The sequence below is a fragment of the Macrotis lagotis genome, chromosome 6, assembly GCF_037893015.1.
Source record: "Macrotis lagotis isolate mMagLag1 chromosome 6, bilby.v1.9.chrom.fasta, whole genome shotgun sequence".
NCBI lineage: Eukaryota > Metazoa > Chordata > Mammalia > Peramelemorphia > Peramelidae > Macrotis > Macrotis lagotis.
In genome coordinates, this window is record NC_133663.1 from 218,513,446 (window position 1) to 218,528,647 (window position 15,202).

At 37.5% G+C, this 15,202-nt stretch overlaps 1 protein-coding gene across 1 annotated transcript in view; it reads left to right on the forward strand.

Moving 5' to 3' along the window:
• The window catches only part of LOC141491396 (ephrin type-A receptor 6), a 1,165,986-nt gene that overhangs the window by 773,338 nt on the left and 377,446 nt on the right, over positions 1-15,202 (forward strand). The window contains exon 7 of the mRNA XM_074192302.1: positions 168-330. Coding sequence (XP_074048403.1) covers positions 168-330 — 163 coding nt within the window. The remainder of the gene's footprint in view (positions 1-167; positions 331-15,202) is intronic.

Here is a 15,202-nt window from a genome sequence, read left to right on the forward strand (position 1 = left end):
TCATACACAGTATGATGATAACAAATTGTCAAATAACATGCTTGCACTTTGTTTGGTCTTGACATTTAGATAAACCCCCAACTGAGCTTTGCTTTGGAATGTAACTTCTGAAAAACCAATATAACACTATTTTGTGTCTTTTTCCTTTTTTTCTCTCTGTTCCCCAGGAGCATGAACAGCTCAGTTATTCTTCTACAAGATCCAAGGCCCCCAGTGTTATCATCACAGGTCTCAAACCAGCCACCAAATACATATTTCACATCCGAGTGAGGACTGCAGCAGGATACAGTGGCTACAGTCAGAAGTTTGAATTTGAAACAGGAGATGAAAGTAAGTTTCTCACAGGTACATAAACTGAAGGGTCAATTCAGCAGCACCCTAGCATGTCTAGACATTTGAAAATTCATTTTTCCCTCCCCAAATAGGATTGTCTTCATGTGAATCCTGGCATAAATATTTTAAACAATAATTTCACAGGATTATAAAACTCCAATATAAAGTGTTCAGTCCAAAGCATTCAGTCAAACTACAAGCCAAATTCAATTTCTTTTATATGGCAATACAAGCGTCATATATAGAAAAGAGTTTTGGTTTTATAGTCAGAAAACCTAGGTTCAGAATCCAGTTCTGTATCCTAATACTTGCATAATCTTGGGCATGTCACTTAATGTTCATGAACCTATATTTCTTCATCTTTAAAACAAAGGAATTAGAAAAAATAGCCTATTTTAACCCTCCTGGCTCTAAATCTATGGTTCTAGGTATCATGAAATAGAAACACTCTAATGCATTTCCTAACACTAGTTTAGTATCATAGCACCAATGAAAGCCTGGGAGAGGAATGCAGGAACATGATTTAAGGAGGTAGTTCTTTGTTATGTGGCCAATGTTTGTTAGTTCATTCATCTCAATGAAGGCTACCATTTGAACATTATTGGTTCAAGAAATAAACACAAAGGAAATATATCAAGAAGGCTACAGTAGTTGCTTGGTCTTATATCTAAACTAAAATGATGTGAAATTGTCTCACTAGAGTTAAAAATAGACTAGGTAATCAATAGGAAAACAAGTTCAAGGACTGTGAGTAAAAGTGAAACTTGGAACCAGTAATCCCTTACAAATTTCAAATCTGGCTCTCTTGTTACTCTTTTTATCTTTCTTTTTCATTTCTTTTTTCTTCTTGCTTTCATTTCTGTCACTTTCTTTTTCCTTTCTTATTTAATAAAATAATCTCAATGATATGGATATAATCTGAGTGGCTTTTATCACATCCCCCTTTTAAAAAGTTGTAATAATATATCTGAACCTGTTTAAGTTAAAATAATTATTGTTTTATGGCTATTCAAGAATAGACAAAATAAGCTTGTGGTCTTCATGGATGTGTATGGAATAAAGATTTGTAAATTTAAATGATTAAAAAGTGCTTCTTGATTTTTTTTAGGCAGAGCTATGGATTTCTTAGTGTAGAAAATTCCTCTTGTGAAAACTCCCCTCATCACTCCAAATCAGCTGCTTCATGATTCAATGAAAAGAATACTGACCCTGGAGTTTGATAACTGAGTTGAAGTCTTTCTACTACTTTGGAAATTGCCTTAACCTTAGTTCTTCCTTTTCAAAATGAGGAGTTAGGCTAAAGGGTTTTTGAGGCCTCTTGCATCTCTAAATCGTTGATATAGTGACACATCTGAAACAAAGCCTTAGAGATTTGAGGAGGGAGGGCAAGAAGAGGCTAAATGTCTTGTAGTGAATTGCAAAGCTTGTATGTGGCAAAAGTGGGATTTCAACCTAGGTCTTTGTGACTCTAAAGTTAACCCTTTAATTCACTCTACCTTGTTGCCTTTCCCTATAAACAATTAAATATGCCAATACTATTTTTGTAGTTTAGAATACCATTAACAGATGGTCCCATCTTTACATTCAAATTCTATGAGAGAAAAATTGTCATATAAATGTGACCTAGAGAATTTTTGGACATTGTTTCTCTTAACTGAAATGTGGAAATATAAAACTACTAAGGTGTCTTCACTTTGCCTTAAGAAGGATAATACACAAATAAAATTTTTAAAATTCATAGAATGAGAGCTAGCAGGTAAGTATTACTGATAATAATCTATCATTACTTTAGACTTACTTATTTCTTGGTACAAAGAGCTGCAATTACTGAAGGAAATTTTTACTTGTCACAATCAAAAAGCTACAAAGACCCATCAGAGATAGGTATTCATCTCTCCCAAAATAAGGAAAATGACTTCACTGTGACATAGTTTTCTTCTCCTTAAATGTAACCCCAACCATAGAAACCTGAAAAGCATGATCACTAGATGATTCTGTTTTCTTGTCACTGATTGAATTTACTTATAGGGTAATCCAGCTCTGATAGATTGTCAGTTGATTCAAGTGGCCTAATTAATGCAAGTGGCCTAAAATTTTGGTAAATTAGGGAGTGGTACAAGACAATTGCATATTCATTTCAGAACCAGCGACAGTATTGCCATGTTCTCAGGCCTTATCCAGGTGGGGAACCAATATGAGTCCAAAATGAGATTTATTGTACCATCAAGAAGTATAAAGTGATAGAGGGACAACCTTAGAGTCAGAAGTCTCAGGTATTTTGTTTTGTTTTTGTTTTGTTTTTGCAAGGTCCTTGTCTATGTATTTTAAAAAAATTAAAAAGTATAAATTCATGAACCATGTGAGATAAGATTGATTTATAAATGATGATTTAGAATAATTAATAAAAGAAGAGGTATTTGTATATTTCTTTATTATATATTCAGTGCACATGAAGTTTTTTTTGATATCCAGGAAGGGTTGGCAGGGCTTTAATCTGCTCTGAGAGGACTTGGGTCAATTGTCAGGGTAGAAGGAGAGGGATTTCTAAATAACTGCCACCTAAGAAAGAGTTCAACTAAGTTTTTATTGGAGAATGGGATCCTAATGTCCAAGGACTTGGGATTTGGGTGCAGGGTTGTCAGCAGATGGGTGGATTTTTTAATTAATATTTTTATTTATTTGTTTTTCTAACAATATGAAACAGTAATATTCACCAATCATTTTTGAAAGGTTTTTGTGTTTTACATTTTTCTCCTTCCCTTTCCCTCCCCTCCCAACAGAGAGCAATCTAAATAGACTCTAGATGTACAATCAAATCTAATCATAGATTCATATTATTCATGCCATGAAGGAACAAGCAAATCCAAATTGAAGAAAAAAAATTAGAGAGAAAAAAAATGACATAATATATAAAACATTTTTAATTTTGTCAAGTATTTGTTTTTGTTTTTTGTTTTTTCAAGGCAATGGAGGGATAAGTGAATTGCCCAAGGTCACACAGCTAGGTAATTATTAAGTGTCCGAGGCCATATTTGAACTCAGGTCGTCCTGACTCCAGGGCCAGTCCTTTATCCACTGCGCCACTTAGCTGCCCCTAAAATTTTTATTTTTTAAATTGAAATGGGCAATTATAAGCTTTGGTCTGCATTCAGTTCCACTGTTCCCTCTGTGAATATGGACAGGATTTTTCATCACAAGTCTCTTAGAATTGTTTATGATTATTGTGATGTTGAAAGGAACAAGTCCATCATAGTTAATCTTAGTTGTTGTTAGTGTGTGTAATGTTCTTCTAGTTCTGTTCATTTCACTCAGCATCAGTTCATGTAAATCTTTCCAAGGCTTTTCTGAAGTCCCATCAAATAGGTGGTTTTCTAAGCTGTTGATTGTGAGGAAGAAGGAATTTGGTGGGGTGTTGTCTGGTTGCCCATGGGCAGTTAAATCAGCTACTGTTGGAGGAAGGGAATCCTCAGTCCCTGTCAGTGGATAAATATGATTCAATTCTAATGAGGATGGGTCCTAAATTAGTTCTCCCCAGAGGTGGGTTTCCAACTCTGCTGAGGGGGACTAGCTTTGATTTGGTATGGAAAGATGACGTAAGTGTAGTGGGTCAAAGTGACTTCTGCCTGGTTTTGCATCCACCTCTGTAGCTATCCCCTGTCTAGCAGGGGATAGATTCGGCTCAAGAGAGAAAAGAAAATGCATTACATTTAGGTGGGGATGTCAGCAGGACATCTGACAGAGCCAGTTTATTGAAAACATTAAACAGTTCTTATAGAAGAAAAACGCAAAATTAGCATACAGGATGAAAACAATGATGTAACATTTTTATGGGCAGGAATTAACCCAGCAGGATGTGATCCAGGTCAAGAAGTTCAGAAACAGGGCTTATTCAATAGTGAGGCCAAGAATGACACATTTGTGTTATCAAATCACAGTTCATGGAAGCTTTCAGCTCAAGGGTCAACAGAGCTCAGGTTATTTTGGCCAGAATTGGCCTCTTGACCCCAAACTCCCTTGAGTGGCCTCTGCAAACCTCAATGAATGGGCAAAGCTCCCAATGTTCTGCCATTATCTTTGAGTTACTATTAGTAACTAGGCAGATCCGATGAGAGATCAGGGAAAGTGCAAGAACCTATGACAATTGTATGTAGATGTTTCTCAGAGGATGTATGCCCCATATACCTCTTTCTACTCCCCTCCCCAGGTCACCAGAGAGTAGTCTAGGTATAACTGGATACCCTTTCTTCCCCTACTCCATTGGAAACTTTCCCAGAGTACAGTAAAAGTCATGTAAATCAGTGGAAACCTTTGGAAGAAGCTACCACAGTCATATCTCAGTTACAAATCTAAAACTCCAATGGCTAGGATATCTTAGGTCCTCCAGGGACATATGGTTTCATATTAAATTCCAGGACATGTCTAGAACTAGAATTAGAAATTAGAATTAGGAACTAGAATTTGTAGTGATAACCTTTTCAGATTAGGCAAGTCTTCAAGTGACTGAAGGTCAAAATCGCATGAATCAATGGGACTCTGAGAAACTGTTGTTTCTTTTCTTCAAAATAAAGGACCTACTCCCACAAGTTGAAAGGCTGTACCATCCCCAGAAGACATGGATCTTGTCTTGCCTATAATATATACTGGTTCTGACTCTAGGAAATTTATTTAACCTCTCACTGCTCCAGGCAACATTCACTGAGCAGCTGCTAATCTGTATTTCTTCAATGAGAACTCTCTAGGAAGAGTTCTAAAGCCATTAGCAAACTATCATGTAAGTGGTGGCAGCAGGGTATAGAGTAGAATGCTCTGCATGGAATTGTGGACATAGTTTTTGTTGTTGTTGTTGTTGTTGTTTTGTAAGGCTGTTGTGTTTTTTTTAATGGTAGAAGTACCATTGAAATGGTAGAAATATAACTCAATTAATCAATTAACAAGCATGCATTCTATGGTTTGGGCATGGCACTTAAAACAGTTCTTATTGTCTAGGTGCTTATCCTGATAAGCACAAAAGCACATAAGAAAACAAAAAAAAAGTGAAGTTAAAGATTCTACCAATCCATAACAAGGAAAGAAGAGTCAAGAAAATAAATGAGGCATGAAGTCAGCAAATATGGCTATGCAGGCTTGAAGGGAAAAAAAAGGCTAAAACTTTTTTAGGGTTAGTCCTATCACACCAATCGGTACTTAGATCAAGGACTCAGTAAACTGATCTGCATGTCCTCCATTCTGAAAAGATAATTTGGAGGAAAAATACTAACAGCTGCTTAATGTAGAATCAGGAAAGATCTTAATGTAGAAGTTGAACTTTGAAATAAATCAGTGATTATGCCAAAGGTTAGAAGTCCTTCATTCCAGACACAAATGAACCCCCCAGTACAAAAATAGAGCAGTGGAAAATAAAATACTGTGTATAAGGAATAGCAAGAACCCTATATTGACATGATATGAGCAATAAATATACAATGATTGAAAGAGAGTTTGGAACAAAATTATTAAGCACTTTTAGTGCCTAACAATTTATATTTATATTTTGGACAGCTAGATGTTATAGTGGATAGACCTTGAGTTCAAACATGAATTTAATTCTAAGCTGTGAGGTGCTGAACAAGTCCTTTGACATTTGCTGCCTTAGTTTCTTCATCAGTAATATACTAATAGCTTAATGTGCTGTGAGAGTAAAATAAGATCTGTAAAAGTACTAGAGAATTTTAAATTGCATATAAATACTAGCTAGCTATATTTGATTTCTGAATGTATTAAGAAAATAATAATTTTTCTACTTTACCAAAAAAAACCAGATATGAATAACCAAATATAGCATCAGTAACTATAATTGCAAGACCAGGATTTCAGGGGAGGTGATGCTATGACAAGTACTTGAATTGGATTTGAATGAGGGGGTGCCATGATAAATCCCCAGCATCACTTTCTCCTCCAGGGCCATCTGGGTCCAGTGGATTGGATCAGGACAACTGGAGATGACCCTGGATGTGAGGCAATCAGGGTTAAATGATTTGCCCAAAGTGATACATGGAGTAAGTGACAAGTGTCTGAGGCTGTATTCAAAGCTCTTGTCCTCCTGACTCCAAGGCCAGTGCTTTATCCACTGCACCACCCAGCTACTATATAGGGAAAGAGAGAGAGAGAGAGAGAGAGAGAGAGAGAGAGAGAGAGAGAGAGAGAGAGAGAGAGAATGGATACAAAAGATGTAATGGAGTTAAATTCTAAATGATTTGGCAATTGATTGGATCTGAAAAAGAGAAAAAAAGGTGATTTTGATGTTGAAAGGTTTTGAAAACTTTTATCTAGTTAAATAAAAAAAATCCACCTAGGAGGGGAAGACCCACAAGATTTCCTGGCTAAAGCAGAAACAATTGCTATTTACATACACTCTGATGAGTCAATCTGGGTCCAAACAATGACCAAGTGGGTTTGGACTGACACCCATAGTTGGTCAATCAAAGAGATTCTGGGTACTTTTAAGGAATTCAAGTTGTCATTTTTGATCTATTTGTCTCACCTCTCTCTTGCCATTTAAATAGCATTGCTATGATGAAGTTAGCACATCAATGATTGAGGGTGGGGGCAGGAGAAGGAGCAATAGAAGTAAAAGTAGAAGTAAAATTAATCACAAATACAGGTAGAGGAACTCACCAGACACCAATTTTTTCTTACTTGTGGGTACTTTACCACCTAAAGCACAGACAGATAGCCCTGAGCATAGGAATTTCCAGACTACTGTTGAAAAATAAATTCACTTACATCTTGTCACATTTATATTAATATGAAATTTTCACAGTATGCACTAATATTTATTGAAGTGTGTGTGTTTGTATGTATACATGTGTATGATCTACTTGGATATGCAATACATTAGCCTTCTAGTTGTGGAACTAAACTATGGACAATTCAAATCCACAATATATCTGTCACTGCTTTCATGAGTTCTATCACTGATTAAGTTTCTGGGAGATTTGAAGATGCTTCAGATTTCTGGGGGATCATTGTATACTACATTGGGGTTGGACTGCCTCTAAAAGATATTTCCAAATCTCTGATATATTCTTGATATAACTATCTCTTTTTCTCTAATTGTGAATTTGTAGTAATAGTAGTAGTAGTAGCAACAGCAGCAGCAGCAGCAGCAGCAGCAGCAGCAGCAGTAATAGTAGTTAGTAGTAGTTGTTGTAATGACTAAAATGTATATAAAGTTTTGCAGAGCATGCCACATTTGTGATGAGAAAACTAAGATTGAGAAGTTAAATGACCTGCTCACAGCCACATTAATTCATAAATGTGTGAGGCAAGATTTGAACTCACATATTCCTGAATCCTAAGTCCAGTACTCTATCTACTACACCATATTGCCTCATACTTTTTCATTTCAAAAAGAGTTGAAGAGCAAGGCCAGAGCAAAAGTGGAGGTTTGTTCATTTAGCCAGAAGTCATGAAACAAATAGCTATATCCATCAACAATTTAAATTAAATCTAAACTTAAAAAGAATAAAATTTCAGAACAGAATAAAAGTTTACTTAGTTCAACATGGTTGGGCACTTGGCTTCCATCCTTCCCTGACTGACCAAGTTGTCTTTTGGAACTGCTGTGGAGTTAAGTGGCTTGCTCAAGGCCATACAGCTAGGTAATTATTAAGTGTCTGAGGCCGGATTTGAACTCAAGTACTCCTGACTCCAGGGCTGGTGTTCCATCCACTGCACTGCCTAGCTGCCCGGATAGGTGAACTGCTATGCTAAAGACCAGTCCCAGTCAATGTTGTTATTTCCCATAAAATTCAAGAGAAAATCAACAGAGGGCAAAAAAAAGACAAACAAGCAAAAGAGAGTAAAAATTTTCTGAATTGGAATTTCCCTAGCAATTGCAAAACTTGCTGGAATGTTATTGGGAGAAATACATATTAGCTATTCATAGTCATTTACTACTTCCAAAGTGAGCTCTAGTTCTATAGATCTGAGTACAGATTGCTTTGCCCTACTTATAATTGTAATTTAAACCCAAACTTTCAGTCCCTGATATTTTCTCTATATAAAATAGAAGGAAGATATTTTTAAACTTCTTTAAAGAAGGATACCATAACCAATTATTTTTAAACTGCCCACTGCTCACCACTGTTGCTCTCTTCCTGAGTATTTTCCCTGTGGGTGATAGTAGACAGCAGGATAGGCCAGAAAATGATTTCTGAAGATGGTATGTGGTGAGAGCTATGACACTTAAAGCCTTATAGTGTCTAAATTACATTGGAAAATGGGTAGCCCAGAGAAAGGTTCTAATCTCTTTTTTGGGTTTTGGTGTTTGTACCATGATTTAGAACCTATTCTTCTGGATTTTCTGTACCATTATTTCAATAGGATAATATATAGAGCAGAAATGATCTCATCTAAACCTTTCTTTTTACAACTCAAGGAAATTGAGGCACAGAAAGCATAAATGAATATAATCACCACACTTTACAAATAGGTACCCAAGACAAAATTCTAAGACCTTTCTGATCTATTATCCAGGACTTTATTCATTATAACACAATGCCAAATTCTCTTTAAACTAAGAGAGTTTGTGATTTGAACCCAGATTGTCTGACTTAAGAGCCAAGGTTCTTTCTGCTGTACCATACTGCCTGCTCATGATTTTATTATATATTATCAATGTTTGAATTCTATTATTATGCTGAAGTCAAAGTTCTAGGTTATAATCCTGCCTCTGACACATGCTGGTTTTTTTCATCAGGGATAAGTCACATAACCCCTTAGGTCCTGGGGCATCTAGGAAATCTTAAGGAAGTCTACAGTTTTCCATCGCAAATCTTTTATAATTGTCCTTGATCACTGAACTGCTAAGGAGAGTTAAGTCCATCATAAGATCATCACATAATGTTATTGTTAATTTGCACACTATTCTCCTGGTTCTTTCATTTCACTGAGCATCTTTCAAGTCTTTCAATGTTTTTCTAAAGTCTACCCACTCCTGATTTCTTGCCAAAAATAAATAGTACTCCATGACATTCATATACCATAATATGTTCAGCCATTCCTGAATTGATAGGCATTTCCTCATTTTCAAATTCTTTACCATTAAAAAAACCCATTCATATCCAGAGAAGAAACTGTGGAGTCTGAATACAGACTAAAGCATACTATTTTTACTTTGTGTTGTTTTTTTTCTTTTTCTCAGTTTTCCCCCTTTTTAGTTCTGATTCTTCCTTCATAACTTGACTAAGAAGGAAGTATGTCATATCTAAGGATTTATTTTGGAAGGAAATGTGGCTTTACTGTCTGATTAAATTTTAAGTTACTAAGGAATCATTCTCCACTAAGTCCTATAAAAATCTCATCATGGTGGAGAGATGCTCCTAGATCTCAAATGCTATGAGAGAGAGAAAAGAAGACTATTCCAGGTTTTAACAAGTGAGAAAGGATACTCATATCTGCCAAACATCAACAACAAAAATCAACTTATTTCAAACACCTAAATTCAAAGAAAGTGATCACCAGTTTGACCCCAACAGCTTGCAAACATTTTTGAATAAAAGGGTACACACACACAAGGAAGTCATAGTTCTTTTAACAGAAATGTGATAGATTCAAAAAGTCATAGAATTTTAGAGAGAAAAGGAACTTTAGAGACTAGCTAGTCCAATCCCCTTCTTTTACAGATGAGAAAACCAAGACCCAAAGTGGATAATGCTATATCATACAGGTATGAAGTGGCAGAGTCAGGTTTTGAACTCAAGTTCACTAAATTCAAATTAAGCACCAATTGTCCCATCTAATTATACATTCAGGCATACATATTCTATTTGATCCAATTTCTAGTCTAGTTGTCGGTGTAAACTGACAATCATTAGGCAAAGAAAGAGAAAAGACAGAATTCTTTGACTTACATTCTTCTATTTTTCTGACAAGGAAATTCGACTTTGAAAAGTACTTGTCTGGGGGCAGCTAGGTGGCACAGTGGATAGAGCACTGGCCTTGGGAGTCAGGAGTACCTGAGCTCAAATCCGGCCTTAGACATTTAATAATTACCTGGCTGTGTGGCCTTGGGAAAGCCACTTAACCCCAGTGCCTTGCAAAAACCAAAAAAAAAAAAAAAAAAAAAACCTAAAAAAAAAAAGAAAAGTACTTGTCTAATGGGAAGTGATACCCAAGAAGATAAGTAGAGAGATAGTAAACTAATAGTTAATCTTCCTGAGTTCAAATCAATTGGGTCATATGATCAACATATTAGATTATTAAAGGAATTGACAGATTGCAGAGTCATTGTGGCAAATTTTTAGTATATATTATTAAAAGGGCGCTTGGTAAAATTCTAGAAAATGAACAAGTAATCGCAAGAACCAAGATGGCTTCATCAAGAAGAGAACTTGCCAGACATAATTAATTCCTTATTGATAGTTACTAGAACATCCTTTTTAAGGTTAGGGTCTTTCTCTTCTGGATAATATACTATTTATCTTGTTTATGTCTTGTCTGTACATACTTTTTGAGTATTGTCTCTTCCATCTGAGGGTAAATTCCTTGAGACCAAAGTGTCATTTGCCTTTCTTCACCTATCCCTAGAGATGCAAATGTTCCTTTGCACGTGTGGACACTTAACCGTTTCTTTACTGACCGAATGACTGGACTGGTTAGTGAGTAGAACAGCATAGGTATAATTTAAAGAGATTTTAACAAATCATTTCATAATATCTCATACTGTCCTTATGGACATATGAGAAGATATGGGCTATTCAGATGAATTTGATTACTGTACCCAATCAAAGAACAGAAGTCATTAAGGGTTTGGTGTTGACTGAGGAGGAAGTCTTTTTTTTTTTTTTTTTAGTTTTTGCAAGGCAATGATTCAAGTGATTTGACCAAGATCACACAGCTAGGTAATTATTAAGTGTCTGAGGCCAGATATGAATTCAAGTACTCCTGACTCCAGGGCTTATGCTCTAACCACTGTGTCACCTTAGCTGTCCCTGAGGAGGAAGTATTTAATGGAGATCTCCAGTGATCTATGCATGCCTCTGTCCTGCTTAACATTCTTATCAATGGCTTGAATAAAAGCCCAGATTTCATGATTGTCAGGTTTACTGATGGTACAAAACAAGGAGCAATAACTCAGCTATCAGAAGGTCAAATCAATATTCCCAAAGATCCAAATAGATAAAAAACAATGGCACAAATCTTATTGGATAAAATGTCATAAGAATAAATGTAAAGAAAGTCATATTCAAAATTCAATTTTATGGGGGGGGTGGAGCCAAGATGACAACATGAAGGGATGAAGTCTTAGGAGCTCTCTGATAAAAACTCATAAACTAAGGACTCTAACTAAACTTTCCAGAGACAGAACCCACAAAGGGACCCATTGAGGCAGTTCTCCTACTCAAGGTAACCTGGAAAAGAGCAGAAAGGCTCTGCTCCCCAGGCTGGAGGGGCAGCCCGCCAGAGGGGTGGCCCACCAGAGCCAAAGAACGTTAGCCTCCCGGAGGCAGCCCCAGGGCGCTGGGAGCCTCAGCTCACAGCAGTGGGGGGTCTCCTGAGCTGCACCTCGGGGAGCACCAGCACAAAGTGGGGGAAGAGCCTGGACCTCTGCCAGAGCCAGTGGAGCCCAGCCCTCAGGGCACACAGCCAGACCAGGAAACAGAAGCAGGTGGAGCCAGTAAGCAGGAGCCCCAGGGCATGAGCCCATTGAGCTGAGGGAGGGGAGTGAAGAGAGAGAGACTGCAGAGCTCTGTCCTCTGCCCCTGGAACAGGACTCTGGGGCTCTGAACACATTCAGATCCTGATCCCAGTCTAGGCCCTCCCATAGAACAACAGTCCCCCCCACCTCGCCCCATGGCAGAGGGGGGCGCTTATGGTCATTCACAGACCAGGAGGGAGGAGAGAACCTCACACACTGAGACCCTTGTGGGAGTGTCCCAAAAGCTCAGGAAGCAACCCCCAAAAACAGGTTTAGGCTGGGAAAATGAACAAAGAAACAAGAGGAAGACCATTGAGAAATATTTTGCAAATGAGCCCAAGAAGGATCAAAATACTCAGTCTGAAGATGAGAAAGCACAAGCTCCTGCATCTAAAGACTCCAAGAAAAACAGAAATTGGGCTCAGGCTATGATAGAGCTCAAAAAAGACTTTGAAAATCAAATGAGGGAGTTAGAAGAAAAACTGGGAAAAGAAAGGAGAGAGATGCAGGAAAAACATGAAAATGAAGTCAGCAGCTTAGTCAAGGAAATCCAAAAAAATGCTGAAGAAAATAGCATGCTAAAAAACAGCTTAGGTCAAATGGATAAAACAGTTCAAAAAGTTACTGAGGAGAAGAATGCTTTAAAAAGCAAAATTGGCCAGATGGAAAAAGAGATAAGAAAACTCTCTGAGGAGAATAAATCCTTCAGACAAAGAATAGAATTCAGGGAGATTGATGAATTTACCATAAATCAGGAATCAATACTTCAAAACCAAAAAAATGAAAAATTAGAAGAAAATGTGAAATATCTCATTGAAAAAAACAACTGATATGGAAAACAGACTTAGGAAAGATAATTTGAAAATTATTGGAATACCTGAAAGTCATGATCAAGAAAAGAGCCTTGACATCATTTTCAAAGAATTACTACAGGAAAATTGCCCTGATATTCTAGAAGCAGAGGGCAAAATAGAAATGGAGAGAATCCACCGATCCCCAGAGAAAGAGATCCCAAAAAACCAACCCCCAGGAATATTATAGCCAAGTTCCAGAACTCCCAAGTCAAAGAGAAAATATTACAAGCAGCCAGAAGGACACAGTTCAAATATCGTGGAACTGCAGTCAGGATCACACAGGATTTAGCAGCAGGTACATTGGAAGCTCGTAGGGCTTGGAATACAATATACCGGAAGGCAAAAGAGCTTAGAATGCAGCCAAGAATGAACTACCCAGCAAGGCTGAATGTCCTCTTCCAGGGAAAAAGATGGACTTTCAATGAACCAGGGGAATTTCAAAAGTTCCTTTTGGAATGGCCAGAGCTGAACAGAAGGTTTGATCTTCAGATACAGGACTCAGGTGAAGCATGGAGATTGGAGGAGAGGGGGGAAATATGAGGGACTTAATGAGGATGAACTGCATGTATAGAAAAATGATATTGATAATATTCATATGAACCATCTCAGTTAATAGAGCAGGTAGAGGGAGGTTTTATAGTTGAAGCACAGGAGAAAGCTGAATTCAAAGATAAAATATGGTGTAAAAATGGAGTCAATAAGGAAAAAAAGGGAAATGGAATGGGAGAAAGAAAAAGGAGAGGGGGAATAGTCCAAGATATTTCACGTAAGATTTTTCTTTATTCCAATGAGCTATTGCAATGATATGGAAGGGGGGAGGCAAGGGGGAATGAGGGAAACTTTGCTGTCATCAGAGGTGGCTAGGAGAGGAAACAGCAAATATACTCAATGGGGTATAGACAAGTGGAGTAAGAAGGAGTGGGGAGCAGGGGGAAGGGGTGGGGATGTAAATAAAGGAGGAGAGGATGGACCATGGGGGGACAGTGGTCAGATATAACACATTTTCTTTTTTTACTTCTTGCAAGGGGCTGGGATTGGAAGGCCTGTCCAGCACCATAGGCCAGGTGGATTCTGGGCCTAAGGGGTGGTATGGGGGCTCAGGGCTTCTTGGGCCCAGGGCCAGGGATCTGTCTGCTGCACCACTCAGCAACCCTACAGCAGAGTCAGAGTGAAAGGAGAGAGAAAATATAGTACATGGTAGTGGAGAAATAAGAAAGGAGGGAGTTGCAATCAGCAATGGCAACGTTGGAAAAATATGGAAGTAACTTTTGTGATGCACTTATCATAAAGAATGCGATCCACTCATGACAGAGTTGATGGTGTTGGAACAAAGACTGAAACACATTTTTTGTTATTATTATTTGGGGGAGGGTGCAGGGCAAGTGGGGCTGGGTGGCTTGGCTGGGGCCACATAGCAGGGTGATCATTGGGTGTCTGGGGCCGGATTTGGACCCAGGTGCTCCTGGCTCAAGGGCCAATGCTCTGTCTGCCACCCAGCCACCCCTACTATTATTACTATTTTATTTTATTTTGGGTCTTTTTTTTCCTTCTTTTTGGTTTTTGCAGGGCAGTGGGGATCGGGTGGCTTGCATGTCACATGGTTGGGTGTTTATTGGGTTTACGAGGCTGGATATGGACTCGGGTGCTCGTGGCTCCAGGGCTTTTGCTTCATCCATTGCACCACCTGGCCATACCTACAATTATTACTATTATTTTTTTTATTTTAATTTTTTTCTCCCCCCTTTACTTTTTTGCCCAAGCAAGTCTATCTACATTCAATGGGGGAGGGGTATTTTGTTTACTTGTAAACATTTGTACAAAATGAGAATAAAAAATAAATTTAAAAAAAATTCAATTTTATGTATACAGAAGGAAGAAATCTTTACTAGAATGAATTTTATCTGAAAATTATCCAAGCATTTTAATGGACTACTAGCTCATATAAGTCAATAATATGATATGACTTGACTTTAGGTTTCAAAGAAACAAAGTAACTGGAACCAGTGAAATGATAATTCCAACTATGCTCTGTCTTCATTAGTTAATAATTTGTTGATGTTAATATTCATTAATAGTTGAAATATCATGCCCAGTTTCAAGTACCATATTTTAGGAAGGATAATGGTAAATTTTAGAGCATCCAGATGAAGGGAGTCACAATGGTAAAAAAAAATCTTGAAAAGATGCCACATTAGAATCAGAGTAGCTGGGAATAGTTAAAACTTGAAGGATAATATAGATAGATGTCTTCAAATATTTTAAGAGATACATTATCATGTGGAAGATTTTGTTTACTTTGGTTCCATAAAGCATAACTAGGTGCAATAAAAGATAC